This window comes from Eubalaena glacialis, chromosome 7 (assembly GCF_028564815.1).
Source record: "Eubalaena glacialis isolate mEubGla1 chromosome 7, mEubGla1.1.hap2.+ XY, whole genome shotgun sequence".
NCBI lineage: Eukaryota > Metazoa > Chordata > Mammalia > Artiodactyla > Balaenidae > Eubalaena > Eubalaena glacialis.
In genome coordinates this window covers 44,388,752-44,406,090 of record NC_083722.1, presented here as the reverse complement: position 1 = coordinate 44,406,090, position 17,339 = coordinate 44,388,752, and the positions used below count along the sequence as shown (strand labels likewise).

At 41.1% G+C, this 17,339-nt stretch overlaps 1 protein-coding gene across 1 annotated transcript in view; it reads left to right on the top strand.

Annotated features, from left to right (window-relative positions):
* LOC133095287 (dystonin-like) overlaps positions 1–17,339 on the top strand; it is a 497,948-nt gene that overhangs the window by 362,294 nt on the left and 118,315 nt on the right. Inside the window, 6 exon segments of the mRNA XM_061196431.1 lie at positions 346–498; positions 2,590–2,823; positions 3,502–3,768; positions 6,808–7,356; positions 9,402–9,578; positions 14,393–14,516. Of these exon segments, the coding sequence (XP_061052414.1) occupies positions 346–498; positions 2,590–2,823; positions 3,502–3,768; positions 6,808–7,356; positions 9,402–9,578; positions 14,393–14,516 (1,504 nt within the window).

Genomic DNA, 17,339 nt, shown 5'->3' with positions numbered 1-17,339 from the left:
CTGTTTTGATATCCTTTTGCAGAATTAATTGTGTGTGTCGCAGGTTTCAAGAGCTTCAGAAAGTGGGATGTTTCTTCCTGTCGGTCAGAAGCTCCATCTCTCACACATATGCGTGGCCAGTGTTCTGTTGAGCTGTGTCATCCAAATGGGATCTCCTTCCTTGTACATGAGACATGCTCTTACTTTCTGTGTCCCTTGCTCAGTGTGTACCCCACTGCTATCATGTTTACAGCATACTTAGGAGAGCTTATGTAGAGGAAACTTGCAAAATGTGTTCTCGTAAAGAGCTATGACACTAGTGAGTTGGTGACCACATTCACGAGGCTTTGCTTTTGCCCCCTTCAGATGGTGGAGGAGCGTCAGCAGGAGTACAGAGAGAAACTCCAGGGCATCTGTGACCTCCTCACCCAAACCGAAAACCGCCTCATTGGTCACCAGGAAGCCTTCATGATTGGAGACGGCACGGCTGAGTTAAAGAAGTACCAGTCCAAGCAGGAGGTAGAACCTAGCTTTGCATTAGTGGGTTGAGTTGATGTTAAGACTGATTACTAGTATTTGGAAAGCAGTTCAGGTTATTGGAAAGTAGTCATCATTTTAGCTTTTCGGAGGCAAGGTGCACCCAAGACGCCCCCAGACCTGAGCTTGAAACTTTATACTAAGAGTCATACGTCCAGCTCCAACAAGCCAGGTAATTTTCCTGGCTTTTTTATTTGGTGAGACATCGAGTGGAGGCGATATAAAGGAGATTTGGTAGTGGAAATACCTTGTGTGATGAGTTAGAATCTGGATCTGTTGAAGCCCAACTCACTTGCAAATCAGGAGACATAGCCATGAGTTTGGGTTCTTTTTCTTTCTTAGCCCCATCCTATTCCTTTCATTGTTCTCTGGAATTTGTTTTTTTTCACTGAAGGAACAAACAATAATGACAGATAAAGAAAGTTTTATTTTGGTGTCAGGAGAAAGAACATTCTCATTGTAACGAGATCATTCAGGTTCCAGTCCCAGACTCTACACGTTGTCAGCTCTGTAACTTAATCTCTCTGGGCCTCACTGCCTTTGCTGAAACTTCCACTGCCATGTTATTGTCAGACTTAAATAAATATTTTATGTAAAGTGACCAGCACAGTTAATGTGATATAGTAGTGGCTCAATAAAGAGTGTCTCTTTCTTTTTTAAAAAATATTTATTTATTTTAGAGTATAGTTGATTTACAATATTATATTAGTTTCAGATGTACAACACAGTGATTCAACACTTAATATTGGGTTGGCCAAAAAGTTCGTTCGGGTTTTCCTGTAACATCTTACGAAAAACCAGAACGAACTTTTTGGCCAACGCAATAGATGATACACCATTTAAAATTATTCTAACATATTGGCTGCATTCTCTGTGCTGTACAATATATCCTTGTATTTTTTGTATTCTATACATAGCATTCATGGATTAGAAGAATTAATATTGTTAAAATGTCCATACCACTCAAAGAAATCTACAGATTCATTGTGATCCCTATCAAAATACCCATGACATGTTTCACAGAACTAGAGCAAATAATCCTAAAATTTATATGGAACCACAAAAGACCCCAGATAGCCAAAGCAACTTTGAGAAAGAACAAAGCTAGAGTTATCATACTCCTGGATTTCAAACTATCCTACAATGCTATAGTAATAAAACTGTATGGTAGTGGCACAAAAACAGACACAAAGATCAATGGAACAGGATAAATAGCCCAGAGATAAACTCACACAGCTATGGTCACTTAATCTACAACATAGGAGGCAAAAATATGCAATGGGGAAAAGACAGTCTCTTCACTAAGTGGTGCTGGGAAAACTGGACAGTATATCTTTCAATTCAAATACTTCCTAGAAAAATTTGGGGAGGCTTAATATAAAACTATGGAGAAAAATAATATGAAGAGTTAAACATAGTACTCTATAGAGAATGAAAGTGTAAAGGAGGAAAAATTACATAGAGAAGTCTAGACAAAGGAAAGCTGTAACTGTTGAGGAGAGATCTTACTCTGAGCTTCCTAGCAACTAGGGCAAAGAAGCAAACATTTTATTTTATAGAGCTCTGGTATTTAGAAGAAGTCATCATCTTAGTATAGAAATTACATTAGGAATAATTTAGCTCATAACTTTGAGAACTATTTGTTTTTATCCTGAGCAGTAGATATATGTTAAAATTAAATGTTTAGAAACAGAATAGATAATATTACCATGTATTTAAAAGCCTTTATAAATGTACTCACATAATGTAAAAAAATCTGGTATGTGCAAATCTGTATAGATTACATTTGTAAATACTTAATTGTTTTCAGTGTTTTACAAACCACATCCATTTGTTAAACTTGCAAATCTCATACCTTTCTTTAATGTTCTTTGAGGTTTCAAATTATATTAAATATTGTGATTTAAATAAACCAACTCAAATTAACAGAGTATTGAATATGCTTTTTCAACCTGTATTTGCTAGATTCTTCTCTGGCCACCCCCCCCCCCCGCCCTGTTTTAGAATTACAATTGTGGAAGAATTAAATAGGTAGTAATTTACTAAGATTTTATTTTTCTTTTGTGTTATAAGGAATTACAGAAAGATATGCAAGGAAGTGCACAGGCATTGGCAGAAATAGTGAAAAACACAGAGAACTTCTTAAAAGAGAGTGGTGAAAAACTGTCACGAGAAGATAAGGCTCTGATTGAACAGAAACTTAATGAAGCTAAGATAAAGTGTGAACAGCTTAATTTAAAGGCAGAACAGTCGAAAAAAGAGCTGGATAAAGTTGTGACGACAGCAATCAAGGAAGAAACGGAAAAGGTCCTTATTCAAATATGTGGTACCCTGTTCTTATGGCTTTGTTGAAAATGATGAGTGTAACAGCGCCTTGATTTATTACGTGGTATCAGGTGGTCATAAGTGATGATTAGCACCAGAGACTAGAATTCTGGGTTTTCATGTATGCAATTGACCAAATACTACAAAGTTTGAAGAATTGGCTTTGTTGAACTTTAAAAAAAAAAATTTTATTGAGGTATAGTTGATGTGCAATATTATATAAGTGTCAGGTGCACAACATAGTGATTCATAATTTTTAAAGGTTATACTCCATTTAGAGTTATTATAAAATATTGGCTATCTTCCCTGGGCTGTACAATGTATCTTAGTAGCTTATTTATTTTATACATAGCAGTTTGTAGGCTTTGTTAAACTTTTAAAAACAATTTAAGTGGGATTGTCAGTCTTTCTACTTGTGAAATGTGTGAAGTCCATTAATTACAGTTAAAACTTTGGAATGTGTTTTTAAGAACAGTGGAAACTTCAGGGTAACTGCCTGTCGCTGTAAGGCTTAATTTCAGTGTGTTCAGTTTTCATTGTGGGTCTGGTTTAACTTCCCTACTCTGATTTTCAATGATCTAAGTATTTGCTTTTGGAAAGTCTTAACACTCTTGTCTCGGCCCACATTCAAGGTTATCTATTGTGATCTTTCCTGCCTAGGTTGCAGCTGTAAAGCAGCTGGAAGAGAGCAAAACCAAAATCGAAAACCTTTTGGACTGGTTGGCAAATGTTGACAGAGACTCAGGAAGGGCAGGGATGGAACAGAAACAGGTCATTGAACAGAACGGGACTCATTTTCAAGAGGGTGATGGCAAGTCGGTGATGGGAGAAGAGGAGGAAGTTAATGGTAACCTGTTGGATATGGATGTTGATGGGCACGTAGGGACCACCAAGGAGAACCTGAACCAGCAGTACCAGAAGATGAAGGTGAGTGGTTTTAAACAGATGATCTTGTTAAAGTCTATTTTCAGGTCTGTAAAGACAGGAAGCACTTAGCACGTGAGTTATCTTTTCAAACCTCAGGGACCCTTGAGAGTAAAGTCCTGGTTTTAGGGTCATCAGTATGTCCGTGTAAGTTATGGTGAGAATTCTAAGCAAGTGAAAAACAGTGGGAAATACATCATTGGATGTGGTGTTCTTCTCCATGAAGCAGAGTTGTAAGGAATTAATAGAAATAACAATAATAGCTAATGTTCGTAGAGCAGTGACAGTGGGCCAGGTACTCTTCAAAGCTCTTCCCATCGTGACTCATTACTCTGTTCATTTAGTTCTCCCCACCACTCTGTCAAATGAGAATATCATTATTATGGTGATGAAATTATTATCATTAATGTTATTCTTATTCTCATTTTACAGATGGGGAAACTGTAACTTACAGAATGAGGTGTCTTGCCTGAGGTTACACTTCTAGTAAGGGATGGAGTTGGGATTTTAAACTAAGCTGTGAGCTCAGTCCCTCTGCTAAATTCCAGCCCGGGCTTGCTGTGCCCTCCTGAGTTTACTCAAGTTCTCTCCAGACTTCAGGTCATCTTTTTGGTGAAGGCTGTGGCTGAGAAGAGGAGTGAAAATTCACTGCATGAAAAATCTAGGGTTAACATTAATGCTGCTACAGGAGCCAAGGGAACATTTGAAAGCCATTTTTAAAGAGTCACATACTTGATCATTTTATTTCAGTGTGTGGCTTTTGATGGGCAGGTGCCTGGGCCTCGGGCACATTTGCAGTTCTGTTGTTTGCCTCTGAGTCTTTGTCTTTGGAGTCTTGGGAATAGAATGCTCTCTGTGAAGCTCTTCTAGAACAGGAAGTAGAAAGGAAACCAGAAGAGCTGGGATATTTATTACATCACAATTTCAAGGAGCTATTCCAGAACCTGACTGTAATTGTGTCTTAAAATGGAAAATCTAATGAATTCCTAAAGGAACCTGTGAGTCAGGTACAAAGGAGTCAGGAGAGGTTAGTAACTTGACCAAAGGAGTGAAAAATACCAGGGTGGACCCAGACATACAGGTGCCTTACCGGAAACACTTGTTTTTAGCCACAGCATGAAGTTTGCCTTCTGAACTTTTCACTGCGAAGAGTATGAGAATCTGAAAGTGCTTCACAAATTCCTGCTCTCCTGGCAAAGTGGAGAGATGGCCCAGGCTCGGGAGACTCGAGGGCTCTGGTACTAACTCTCTGTGCTACGTGTCCTGGGCCCAGTGCTTCTCCTCCTGCAGCCTGTCTCCCCTCATCTGTAAAAGGAAGGGAGGGGTCAGGTGACTTATAGGTATTATATACATCTGTCCGACCTACCAGATGGAGATGGCGTATGAATATAATTCAAATCCCGAAGAGAGAGAAAAGCCTGCGGGAGAAAAGTTATTTAGACAGAAGTATTTGTCCTGTGCCCACTGCGTGGCAGGTGCTGTCACAGACAAGAGGACAAGGATTGATGGGTCTGTTCTCGGCTAGCGGCTGGGATCGGACTTCGCGGGAACAGCTGTCCCACAGCAGTGCTTCTTGGCCCTTTTCACTTGATGTCATAGAGTGATATTTTCTCAGCCCCTGAGTGCTCTGTTCCAGGTAGTGAGCAAAATAAATTCCCTGTCTTGGTGCTTGCCTGCTGGGGGGGTGACAATGATAGAGCAGGCAGTAAACATCCAAATTCTGTGGGATGCTGGAAGGTGGTAGCTTTTTGCCGAGTTAGGTACGGGTGGGCAGATGGGGTGGGACCACCTTTCAGGGTTAATAGACTCGTCTGAGTAGGTCCACACAGGGGGATGAGATTCCTGCAAAGACTCAGAGGAGGTAGGGGTTGCAGGCAGGTGTCTGAGGGGAGAGCTGGAACCAGACGAGAGAACAGCTGGAGAAAGGGGTCCAGACATGCCTGCAGGTGGGGGCGGGGTAGAAGTGGGAGGCCAAGTGTGTGGTGTGGGGAGGGGGAGGGCCAGGTCGGAGAGGGAAGTTCGGAGGTGATGGGATCAGGCTGTATGGCTCCACGTAAGCCATTACAAGAAATGTGGAAAATGGCCCAAAAGGATTACTATGCTTTTTTTTTTTTTAATTGAAGTAGAGTTGATTTACAATGTTGTATTAGTTTCTGCTGTACAGCAAAGTGATTCAGTTATACATATGTATACATTCTTTTCTGTATTCTTTTCCATTATGCTATTTACCACATTTTAATGGCATATTGGGATGGATGGAAGAAGCTGGTTATGGCTGGAGAGGAAGGGACTCTAGCCTCTGAGGCACGGCTGAGGGCTGAGAGCGGGTAGCTGTGCACACCTGTGACCTGCCAGATGCTCTGCTCTTGCCTCCAGGGTGGACTTTGGTCCCTGACATGTGCCAGGCTCCACGGGCAGTGTTCTCTGTGTGCGGTTTCCTGTGCTCCTTTCAGCAAACCTGTGATGGGTCGGGTTACTGTCCCATTTTCCACATGCAGGAAACTGAGACCCAGTCAGCTGAGTAGCTCCAAGATGCTCCTTTATTATACGTGTTCCTCTAACTTCCTTTGGGCTTCTCTGAATGTATGTTGTTCTTGCTTACTGATTATCGTAGTGTTCTTATAGGTTTCAAATTATAGATTCTTTTTTTCCTATTAAATATCTCTTCAGGATCATTTCCTAAGAAAAAATATTGTACTTCCTTGGTCAATAATTAGGTAAAGACATTGACAGTCCCTTTAGGGGGCTCGTAAGGAAGGGATGAGTAAAATGAGAGCAGATTGTAGATGCTTGTTTTAAGGCTGGAACAGAAATTTGTTCCATTTTTCCCAAACTTCTCAAAAACAGTACTTTCCAGAGAAGATTGGAAATTTTTAAATTAGATTTTAAAATTAGCTGCTCACAAAGCAGCGTTTGCTTTTAGGAAGTTCACCGTTTAGAGGGAAACAGTGGGCACCCTAGGCAGGTTGATGGGAAGCAGGCCTGCGGGTCCTGGGTCTGTGGGTCCTGCATCCACGTGATGCCTGATCTGCTCTCCCGCAGGCCCGGCATGCGGAGCTCGCGGCCCAGCACCAGGCTGTCCTTGTGGCCACCCAGGCGGCCCAGGCCTTGCTGGAGAAGCAGGGCCACCACCTCTGCCCGGAAGAAAAGGAGAAGCTGCAGAGGAACGTGAAGGAGCTGAAGGCGCATTATGAAAGCACGCTGGCCGAATCGGAGAAGAGGATGCGGCTGACCCACTCCCTGCAGGAGGAGTTGGAGAAGTTTGACGCTGACTACGGCGAGTTTGAGCAGTGGCTGCAGCAGTCAGAACAAGAGCTGGAGAACCTGGAAGCAGGTGCCGACGACCTCGGTGGTCTGGCGGCCAAACTGAAGAGGCAGAAGAGCTTCTCGGAAGATGTCATTTCGCACAAAGGAGACTTGAGGTACATCACGATCTCTGGGAACAGAGTGTTGGAAGCAGCCAAGTCTTGCAGCAGGAGAGAGGAAGGTGGCCGGGCTGAACGGGACCACCTGGACACCTCTGCCACCCACAGGGAAGTCCAGGGCAGGCTGGACCGCGCCACCGACCGCTTCAGGTCCCTCTACACGAAGGTAATTTCATTTTTTTTAAATTGAAGTACAGTCGATTTACAATGTTGTGTTAATTTCTGCTGTACAGCCAAGTGTTTCAGTTATACATATACATATATATATTCTTTTTCATATTCTTTTCATTATGGTTTATCTCAGGATATTGACTATAGTTCCCTGTGCTATACAGTAGGACTTTGTTGTTTATCCATCCTGTATATAATAGTTTGCATCTGCTCATCCCAGACTCTGAATCCTTCTCTCCCCACCCCACTCCACCTTGGCAACCACAGGTCTGTTCTCTATGTCTGTGAGTCTGTTTCTATTTCCTAGATAACTTCATTTGTGTCTTATTTTAGATTCCACATATAAGTGATATCGTATGGTATTTGTCTTTCTCCTTCTGACTTACTTACTGTGATAATCTCTAGGTCCATCCATGTTGCTGCAAATGATATTACTTTGTTCCTTATGCCTGAGCAATATCCCATTGTATGTACGTACCACATCTTCTTTATCCATTCATCTGTCGGTGGACATTTAGGTTGCTTCCAAGTCCTGGCTATTGTAAATAGTTCTGCTATGAACACAGGGGTGCACGTATCTTTTTGAATTATAGTTTTGTCTGGGTATATGACCAGGAGTGGGATTGCAGGGTCATATGGTAGCTCTATTTTTAGTTTTTTAAGGAACTTCCATACTGTTCTCCATAGTGGCTGCATCAATTTACATTCCCACCAACAGTGCAGGAGGGTTCCCTTTTCTCCACACCCTCTCCAGCATTTATTGTTTGTAGACTTTTTGATGTTGGCCATTCTGACCAGTGTGAGGTGATACCTCATTGTAGCTTTGATTTGCATTTCTCTGATAATTAGCGATGTTGAGCATCTTTTCATGTGCCTCTTGGCCATCTGTGTGTCTTTGGAGAAATGTCTATGGTTCTCCTTCCCATTTTTTGATTGGGTTGTTTGTTTTTTTGTTGTTGAGTTGTATGAGCTGTTTGTATATTTTGGAAATTAAGCCCTTGCCGGTTGCATCATTTGCAAATTCTGTAGGTTGTCTTTTCATTTTATTTATAGTTTCCTTTTCTGTGCAGTAAGGTAGTTTCATTTTAAGGCATGAGGAATCTGTGTGTGTAGTTTTCGTTCTGTCCTCTTTAGTTTGGGAATTAGAAGCAAGAAATCTGAAAACTGAAGCAGGGAAAATAAAGTATTTTCATCCTACTTCCCTCAGTCTTATTCATCTGCTTTACTTCTGAAAAATATGTTTAAAGATTAGAAACGTAAAGTTATTTATTAAGTTCATTTGGAGTGATTTCCAGGCAGCCCTAGCTGTAAAACTCTGTAATACCTGTTTTGCCCAGCAGGTGGCGGGTATATTTTGACTCTAAACAGAGTGGTTTGCTGTTTTGCAGCCTCTGAAGCATGAGAACTGAAGCTTCCTCTCAGATAATTCCCTTCACAAGGAATTCGTTTTACACGTATATTTGGTCTGTGTATTATTTTAATACTTAATGGCTAACAGACTGTTTCAATTTTATTATTCTCGTGGACCAGTAAGAGAGTTTTGTTTTAAAAAAAAGCAAAACTGAGAAAACATGTTTCTGTTTAGAATATAAGCTGACCAGGCTGCACAAATGTCTTGAAAAGCATCGTTGGCTGTTGGCCTTGGCTTGCTTCTGGTCTAGATTATTTGCCCTCCTTGTGTTAATCAGTCTTGTGCAGCATATAGAAGTGATTTATGAAGCACCTTGAAAACCTTTCCATCTGATGCATACTATACACGTGGTGTGTAAACTCCGTGGAGACGAGCCCCCTCTGATGATTGACACCTAAACCCTTCATTCTGGATTAAGATCCAGCCCTCGTGCAGATGTTTTTGAATTGGTTAGTTTTTGACTTGTTAGAGGAAGCATCTTCCTATAAAGGAGAAAATCTTTGCCCTACAGTTTTTGCTCACTTTGGTTGAAATCTGGTGTTTTACAGGTGGCGTAACCCATAGGTCCTGAGGATTATATATAAAAGTAGTGGATTTTAATCCCCACCCTTCTCTCTTTCGATTTTCAGTGCAATGTCCTTGGGAATAACCTCAAAGATCTGGTGGATAAATACCAACACTATGAAGATGCTTCGTGTGGGCTTCTCTCTGGGCTCCAGGCTTGCGAGGCCACGGCGAGCAGACACTTATCTGAGCCCGTTGCCGTGGACCCTAAAAATCTGCAGAGGCAACTAGAAGAGATGAAGGTAAAAAAAAAAAGAGGGAAAAGAGAGATCCAGCCCCAAGGTAGTCCCATGGAATGCCCTCCGCTCTCCCCCACGTTTGTGCTCGTTCCCCCAAGGGCAGGGGAGGAAGGGATGGGAAGGTGTGTGTCTCCCTCTGGGGGGAGTTACAACTTGACATCTGTTCATTTCTCTTTCTACTACTGTGGTTTTGCTGGTCTGACATTGCTGTCATGGTTTGTATTCCCCACCTCCTCGTCCCCAGACAAAGACCAGTCCTGCCTGGGCCATTTGTGATCTTTACACTTATTTTTTTTTTAAAAACTTCTTATTTTATATTGGAGTGTAGCCGATTAATAATGTTGTGATAGTTTCAGGTGCACAGCAAAGCAACTCAGCCATACATATACATATACATGTACCCATTCTCCCCCCAGACTCCCCTCCCATCCTTGTTCATTGTCTTCTCCTGCATTACCACCAAGCTCCCCAGGGAAGATGCTTGGTCTGTTTTGTTCAGTGCTGTATCCCTGGGCCCTCGTAGGTCCTCGATGAACATTTGTTCATGAATGGACCGGGGGACAGCGGGGGTGTCACTGTCACACTCCGTGTGGGTTCCTGTTGGGTTACCCCCGATTCACAGAGGTACACACTTCAGTTATCACCTCGCCCACTTCTCAGAGAGGCCGCCTGCCCTTTTGAACATTCAGACTTGATGGGGGAATTGTGTAAATGTCTCAGCCCCACCCACAGTGGCAGAGAGAGTCTAGCCATTTCTTACATTCCAAGCATATTTTAAAATCCTCATGTGAGGGGAGAGAATTTTTGAAAAATTTTATTCTTCTTCCATGTGACCAATAATTTTGAGTTTGAAAGTTTCATGTCTTAAATCTTTTCTGTGCTTCCTTTTAGCAGATGGGTAGCAATAGCTCATTTCCGCCTAGATAGAAAGCAAACACTGTAATGCCAGTGAAAATACTGCCTTTCAGAATTTGGTTGCATCTGTTAGTTAGAGTCAGAAATCATTATTGTGCGTTAACAAGGGAAACAGGTACCCTACTGACTTAGCTTAATGTTAGGTATTGCCTGAGACCAGTGTCTTCTGGCTGGAAGAAAGCTGTCTTACCCTGGGGTGAACTGTGGCAGGTTAAGACCAAGCAGAGAGAAGAGGGAGGAAGTGTGGGGTGAGAGGAGGGAGGAGGGGCTGGGGCTGAAAGGATGGAGAGCTCTGTGTTTTCCTGGGCTGGAGTTTACCCAGCGCTACACAGGCACCAGGGCCGTGTCCTGGGCCAGGTCACCCCCGACGTTGATTCAGCTTCCCCACTTCAGGGGTGCATTTTCAGTCTTGAGGCTTTTTTTTTTCTTTTGGTTTGTTTTTTTCTCTCTTTCCGACAAGCCCAAGAACAGATCTGTCTTAATGAAGCTTTTGGTCCCCACGGGATGACAGGTCCAAGGGCAGTATATGTTGGTAGAGGAGATGTTGTGACATAAAGGCCATTATTTTAATAGGAAATGCCAGGAGCGGCATAATTACTAAGATTGCTTGTATTACATTTAATTAGGAAGTTAGGTATTTTTAGCATTGGAAACTGAGAAATAGACATAACACATTTTAAGTTAGGTGTGTATTAGCAAACTGATTACATCCTGTGTAAAAGTAGTTTTAATGTAACTAAAGCAAAAACAAAACAAACAAAAAAAATGAAATGAATGCTATGGCTTTTTAATGAAATGGAAACATGGATTAATTCTAGAACTGGAACACTACCTTGGTATGTGCTGAGGAAAAAGACTCGTCTAGTCCTCAGGCAGCCAAAGAAATAGAAAAAGAGTGCAACGTCTCAAAGGAGAATTAATTCCAATTAAGCCACAGCATAATTTTAGAATTAAATGCGTGATTAAAGTTGTTCCTGGCATATGGATGTGTTTTCCTCAAAGATGATCTCAGCAGGTACAGAGGATACATTTTTATGAGGATTAAGGAGTCTCCATTTCTTTCATTTTATTACCAACATCTTACAATCATTTTTCTTTTTAACAGTAATACAAACACATAAGACTACTACCAAACAATCAGTCTTTTCTACATTTACAATACTAACTTCTACTTATATTCTGTTGTATGATAAATGTAATTTGGGGCACCCAGTGGGTACATTTGAAATATTTTTGGCCAGTAACACATTACTACTAGCATTATTTTTAAAGTGGCTGTTGACTGTGTTGTCAGCAGTCTGATACTCCTGGGCTAGAATGATGCTCTTCATAATCAGTGGACAAAACGAGATTTTAGCTTCATACGAGGCACAGAAAGGCAGGATCCTGGGACCCTTCTAGAGGCCTGGGTTTGGAGCCAGGCATGGGGCCAGGTAACATTGACAACATCGACCTTCCAGGCTTGCTCTGATCTCTGGGAGGGTGATGAGTGTCGGGAAACTTTTATGAGCTGGACGAGTGCCCACGGCTTTGTAAACTTCACCCTTTTCTGGTCCAGGCTGGAGACCAAGGTCATCATCCTGCAGTGTTCCCTGTCACAGATGCTTCTTTCATGTTTTGATTTCATTGAAATCCATTAAAAACAATATATGGCACCCATTTGAATACTTTAATTTGCAATTTTGTCCCAAAGTAGTGTTATAAACCACTACCATAGCTAAATTAAAACCTGATAATGTTAGGAACTAAAAACTACTGACTCTCTTGAACATAATTATGAAGAGAAAAGGCATGGGATGTTTTGAAGAGAAGAGGTGAAGAAGAGATGCTTTTCTTGTAATCCATTTCTAAGTTTTAGGATGGTAGGTAGGGCCATCTTTGGTATTGGATGTTTTATAAAACCATGATCACTTTTACATAAATTTATTCATTCAGAGACATTTATGTTCTAGGCCCACTGTTAGGGTTTTAACCCCTTTGTGTCTTCAAAAAACCTATCTCTATCCTTGGGGAACCCACATTCTAAAAAATAATTTTTGGAGGTGTCTTTAAATTTATTTCATTTCCTATATAACTGTGTGATGCAAATAAGCTGTACGTGTGGCTTAGACTTCAGTCTGTTATAGGTAAAGTTCCTATTTTGAGGAATTTCTTACACTTAACTGCAACTAAACTTGTGGGAGAATTTCCCAAACTGATCACTCTGCTGCAGATTCTTTGGCCTCTTAGAACAACTGTAGGATCTGGTATTCAGATCACAGATCCCATGCTGGTCATAGATTGTTGGGCCTTTGGACATATGCACAGCTGCCTGTATATTATCACAGTTTCTTGGATATGAGAATTAATTAAGGAAAATTTTGCCATTGGCTTTAGACATTTGCTTTTTTTGTTGTTGTTGAAGGCTGAAATAGAGGGGGATCTTTTAAAACCTTACACTTGATATCTTCATTTATTTACTTATTCATTCAGTTGTTTATTCCAGAAACTTTCGTTAATGCCATGTACCCAGCAGTGGGCTAGGCAGTGATAATAGAAAGCCGAATACTATCAACAATTCCTAGTTCTCAAGGAGGTTCCAGTTTGATAGAAGAGACAAATCAGTGCAGTGTTATTCACAGGGCATGTGTGGGAGCTTCTGGGGGCAGTGCTCCAACTCGGGGTGAGGAGAGACAGGGAAGGCCTCCCAGCTGAATGTTACAGGTAAGAGCCAAGCTCAGGGTCGCCTCCCAAGGTCTGTGTGTAGAGATGCTAGGGCCTTGGGTCCAGCAAGAGCAAATCACTGAGGGATAGCTGTGTCGTGGGATGCTTCTAGAACAGGAGGGGGAGAAAGATGAGATTGAAGATGGAATTAAGGAATAGATTCCCTTGGACAATTAATGGCAGACTCCAATATCCCCTTTATTCTGAAGCAAGAGGAAGCTATGAAAGATTTTAAGAGGGGAGTGATGCAGTCAGGTATGTGTCTTCCATAAAACATATCAGGGGCTGTATCAGGGGAGAGACTGGAGGCAGGGGCACAGTTAGGAGGCTTTTTCCAGTTCAGTGAGAGATTGTCCTGTAGTGATTCAGAAATACAGAACCAGAGCCAGATTTGAAAAAAATATCAAGCAGGTGAAATTGTCAGGGCTTGCTGGTTGGTTTGCAGGTAGGAAGGAGGGAAGAGGCTCAGGTACCACCTGGGTGATGATGCAGCCCCAGGAGGATGCCCAAATCCACACCTTCCCCAGGACCTGCCCCAGGGCCACCCCATGGAGGAGGCCCCTCCTCCCTTCCCAGGTCGTCCCCCCTCAACCTTTTTCTTATTCATCTTTGGCACTTACCACTTCCTGCCTTAAACTAGAAGATCCCCATGGGTAAGCTTTGTGTCTGTTTGATTTTTGTATTTTCACAAAACGTAGCAAGCTTTTTTGGAATTTGTTAGATGTTAAGTAACTTTTGTTGCATTAACAGAAATAAATACGACTCAGCATTGGGTCAGGATGTGCAAGTCCTTAATTATCTCCTTCCCTGGAGTCAGAAATGGTCTCAAAGGGGTTCTGCTGCTTGTGTGTTTTTTATTTGTCTTTGTTTTCTGGTGGTTGTGGGGGTATTGTATAGAGTCTGGGAGTGGGATTGAGGGGAACTCAGGCTGAGGGTGGAGGGTTTCAGGATCAGGAATCAGGCCGGTTATCATGAGCATATGCTGAGGGTTTATTCCAGGACTGAACTTGAATGTTCCCGACTGGCTGATGGTTTTGCTAATGTCACTTTATAACTGGCCTTATTCTAAGAATTCTGGAGTAAGCGTCTACTGATGACAAGTCTGCTCTGTCCAATTTATCTCACTGTGAATCTTTTTTTCGTATTGGAAATCTGTTATTTAGTCCTACTGAATATAATTGAGGCATTCAATCCTCTAGGCTCTACAGGGACAGATATCAAGTCAGCAGGTGGCTGTAGAGAAACTGAAAAAAACAGCTGAAGTGTTGTTAGACGCCAGGGGATCCTTACTTCCCGCCAAGAACGACATCCAGAAAACACTGGGTGAGTGTGCATTTCCTCGTGTCTGGTCTTACATGTCCGTTCTAAATGAAGGTCTCATAGTAGATACGGAGACATCGCTTGCTAGCATATTCTGCGTCACTCTGTCCTTTCACTGTGAAATGGCCCTTCTCAGTCAGGGCAGAGGCACGCCCTCCTTGGCAGGTGTATTAGGATCTTGGGAGTGGGGACTGGGCTTTGTGGTTTGCATACCTAAATTTTAATTTTTTATTTAGAAAGTGTAGCAAAAACTCTTTTTAAGAATTTTAAATTTAATATTAGAGTATAGCTGATTTACAGTGTTGTGTTTAGTTTCAGGTGTACAGCAAAGTGATACAGTTACACATATACATATATCCATTCTTTTTCAGATTCTTTTCCCATATAGATTATTACAGAATATTGAGTAGAGTTCCCTGTGCTATACAGCAGGTCCTTGTTGATTTTATCTATTTTATATATAGTAGTGTGTATTTGTTAATCCCAAACTCCTAACTTATCCCTCCCTGCTACGTTTCCCCTTTGGTAACCATAAGTTTGTTTTCGAAGTCTGTGAGTCTGTTTCCATTCTGTAAATAAGTTCATTTGTATCATTTTTTTTTTTAGATTCTACATATAAGTGATATCACATGATATTTGTCTTTCTCTGCCTGATTTACTAAACTCAGTATGATAATCTCTAGGTCCATCCTTGTTGCTGCAAATGGCATTAGTTCATTCTTTTTTATGGCTGAGTATTATTGCATTGTATATATGTACCATATCTTCTTTATCCATTCATCTGTCGATGGGCATTTAGGTTGCTTCCATGACCTGGCTATTGTAAATAGTGTTGCAATGAACACTAGCGTGCATGTGTCTTTTTGAGTTATGGTTTTCTCTGGGTATATGCCCAGTAGTGGGATTGCTGAGTCATATGGTAATTCTATTTTTAGTTTTTTAAGGAACCTCCATACTGTTTTCCATAGTGGTTTTACCAATTTACATTCCCACCAACAGTGTAGAAGTGTTCCCTGTTCTCCACACCCTCTCCAGCATTTATTGTTTGTGGACTTTTTGATGATGGCCATTCTGACCAGTGTGTGGTGAACACTTTGTTGTAGTTTTGATGTCCATTTCTCTAACAATTAGTGATGTTGAGCATCTTTTCATGTGCTTTTGGTTAATGTCTTCTTTGGAGAAATGTCTATTTAGATCTTCTGCCCAATTTTTGATTGGGTTGTTTGTTTTTTTGATACTGAGCTGCATGTGCTGTTTGCATATTTTGGAGATTATTCCCTTGTTGGTTGCTTCATTTGCAAATATTTTCTCCCATTCTGTGGGTTGTCTTTTCATTTTGTTTATGGTTTCCTTTGCTGTGCAAAACCTTTTAAGTTTAATTAGGTTCCATTTATTTATTTTTGTTTTTATTTTTATTACTCTAGGAGGTGGATCCAAAAAGATATTGCTGCGATTTATGTCAAGGACATAAATCATTCATTCTTGCAGACATTCAGAAGACTACGTTTTCTTCTAAGAGTTTTATAATACCCAGCCTTACATTTAGGGGTTTTTTAAATTTTTATTTTATATTAGAGTATAGTTGATTTACAAAAAACTCTTTATGTATGCAACAGTCACAGAAAGTAGAACCTAACAAGATTCTGTTGGTTGATGGGATTGGGCCAAGCTAGGCTCTCAACCTAAGGCCAGAACAGACTCTTGGAGGGATCTTCTTGTCAAAAGCAGGAGCACGGGGTTAAGAGGTTAAGATGTCCCCACTTCTCCTTTTCGTGGGGTCTTTGAGTGGCCTCACAGGGTTCTTCCGTGATCCTAGAAACCCTGTCCAGTTACAGCAATGCTTTTGCATCCTCTCACATTAGGTGGTGCCTTTCTTGAGAAAAGAGCTGTTGTATATTACCTTTGTATCGACTCACAGTATTTAGTTTAAACGCACAGTGGATTATCAATTAACATTGTTTATTATATTTTTTGTTTTGACTTTGCTACTTTTCCTATATTTAATGTGTGGTTTCAGGTTATTAAATATTTCTCAGTGTGAAATAAAAACTTTAACATAGCAAATGATTAACATACCTTTCACCCCAAGAGAGCTGGCATTAAAATCTGAGTTGAAATTGTGGGTAAAGAGAAGGATGAAGCGTTGCTCTTCTAAAACCACTCTGTAGAAGTCAAACTTTTTTCTTTCTTACAGACATTCAGAATCTTTTTTTTTTAATTTATTTTCAGATTATTTATTTCCAGCAGTGTATGATATGCTCCTTCTAACCTACAGGAAAAATATTTCATCTTATTTTGCCCAACGGGATTTCGTATTCAAAGAGGCAAAAACCCTGGAGGCAAAATATCAGTAATATGACATAAAGTCCTGCACTGTTTCAAGAAAATGTAAAAAAAAAAAAAAAAATTTATACATTTTCTGTTACAATATTTCATCATGGATTTAAACACTGATATAGTGTAATTTTTTTATCAATATATTTTTTAATAAATTTATTTATTTTATTTTTATTTATTTTTGGCTGCCTTGTGTCTTTGTTGCTGCGTATGGGCTTTCTCTAGTTGTGGCGAGCAGGGGCTACTCTTGGTTGCGGTGCGCGGACTTCTCATTGCAGTGGCTTCTCTTGTTGCGGAGCACTGGCTCTAGGCACGTGGGCTTCAGTAGTTGTGTCTTGCGGGCTCTAGAGCACAGGCTCAGTAGTTGTGGCACATGGGCTTAGTTGCTCTGCAGCATGTGGGATCTTTCAGAACCAGGGATCGAACCCATGTCCCTTGCATTGGCAGGCGGATTCTTAACCCCTGAGCCACCAGGGAAGTCCCTATCAA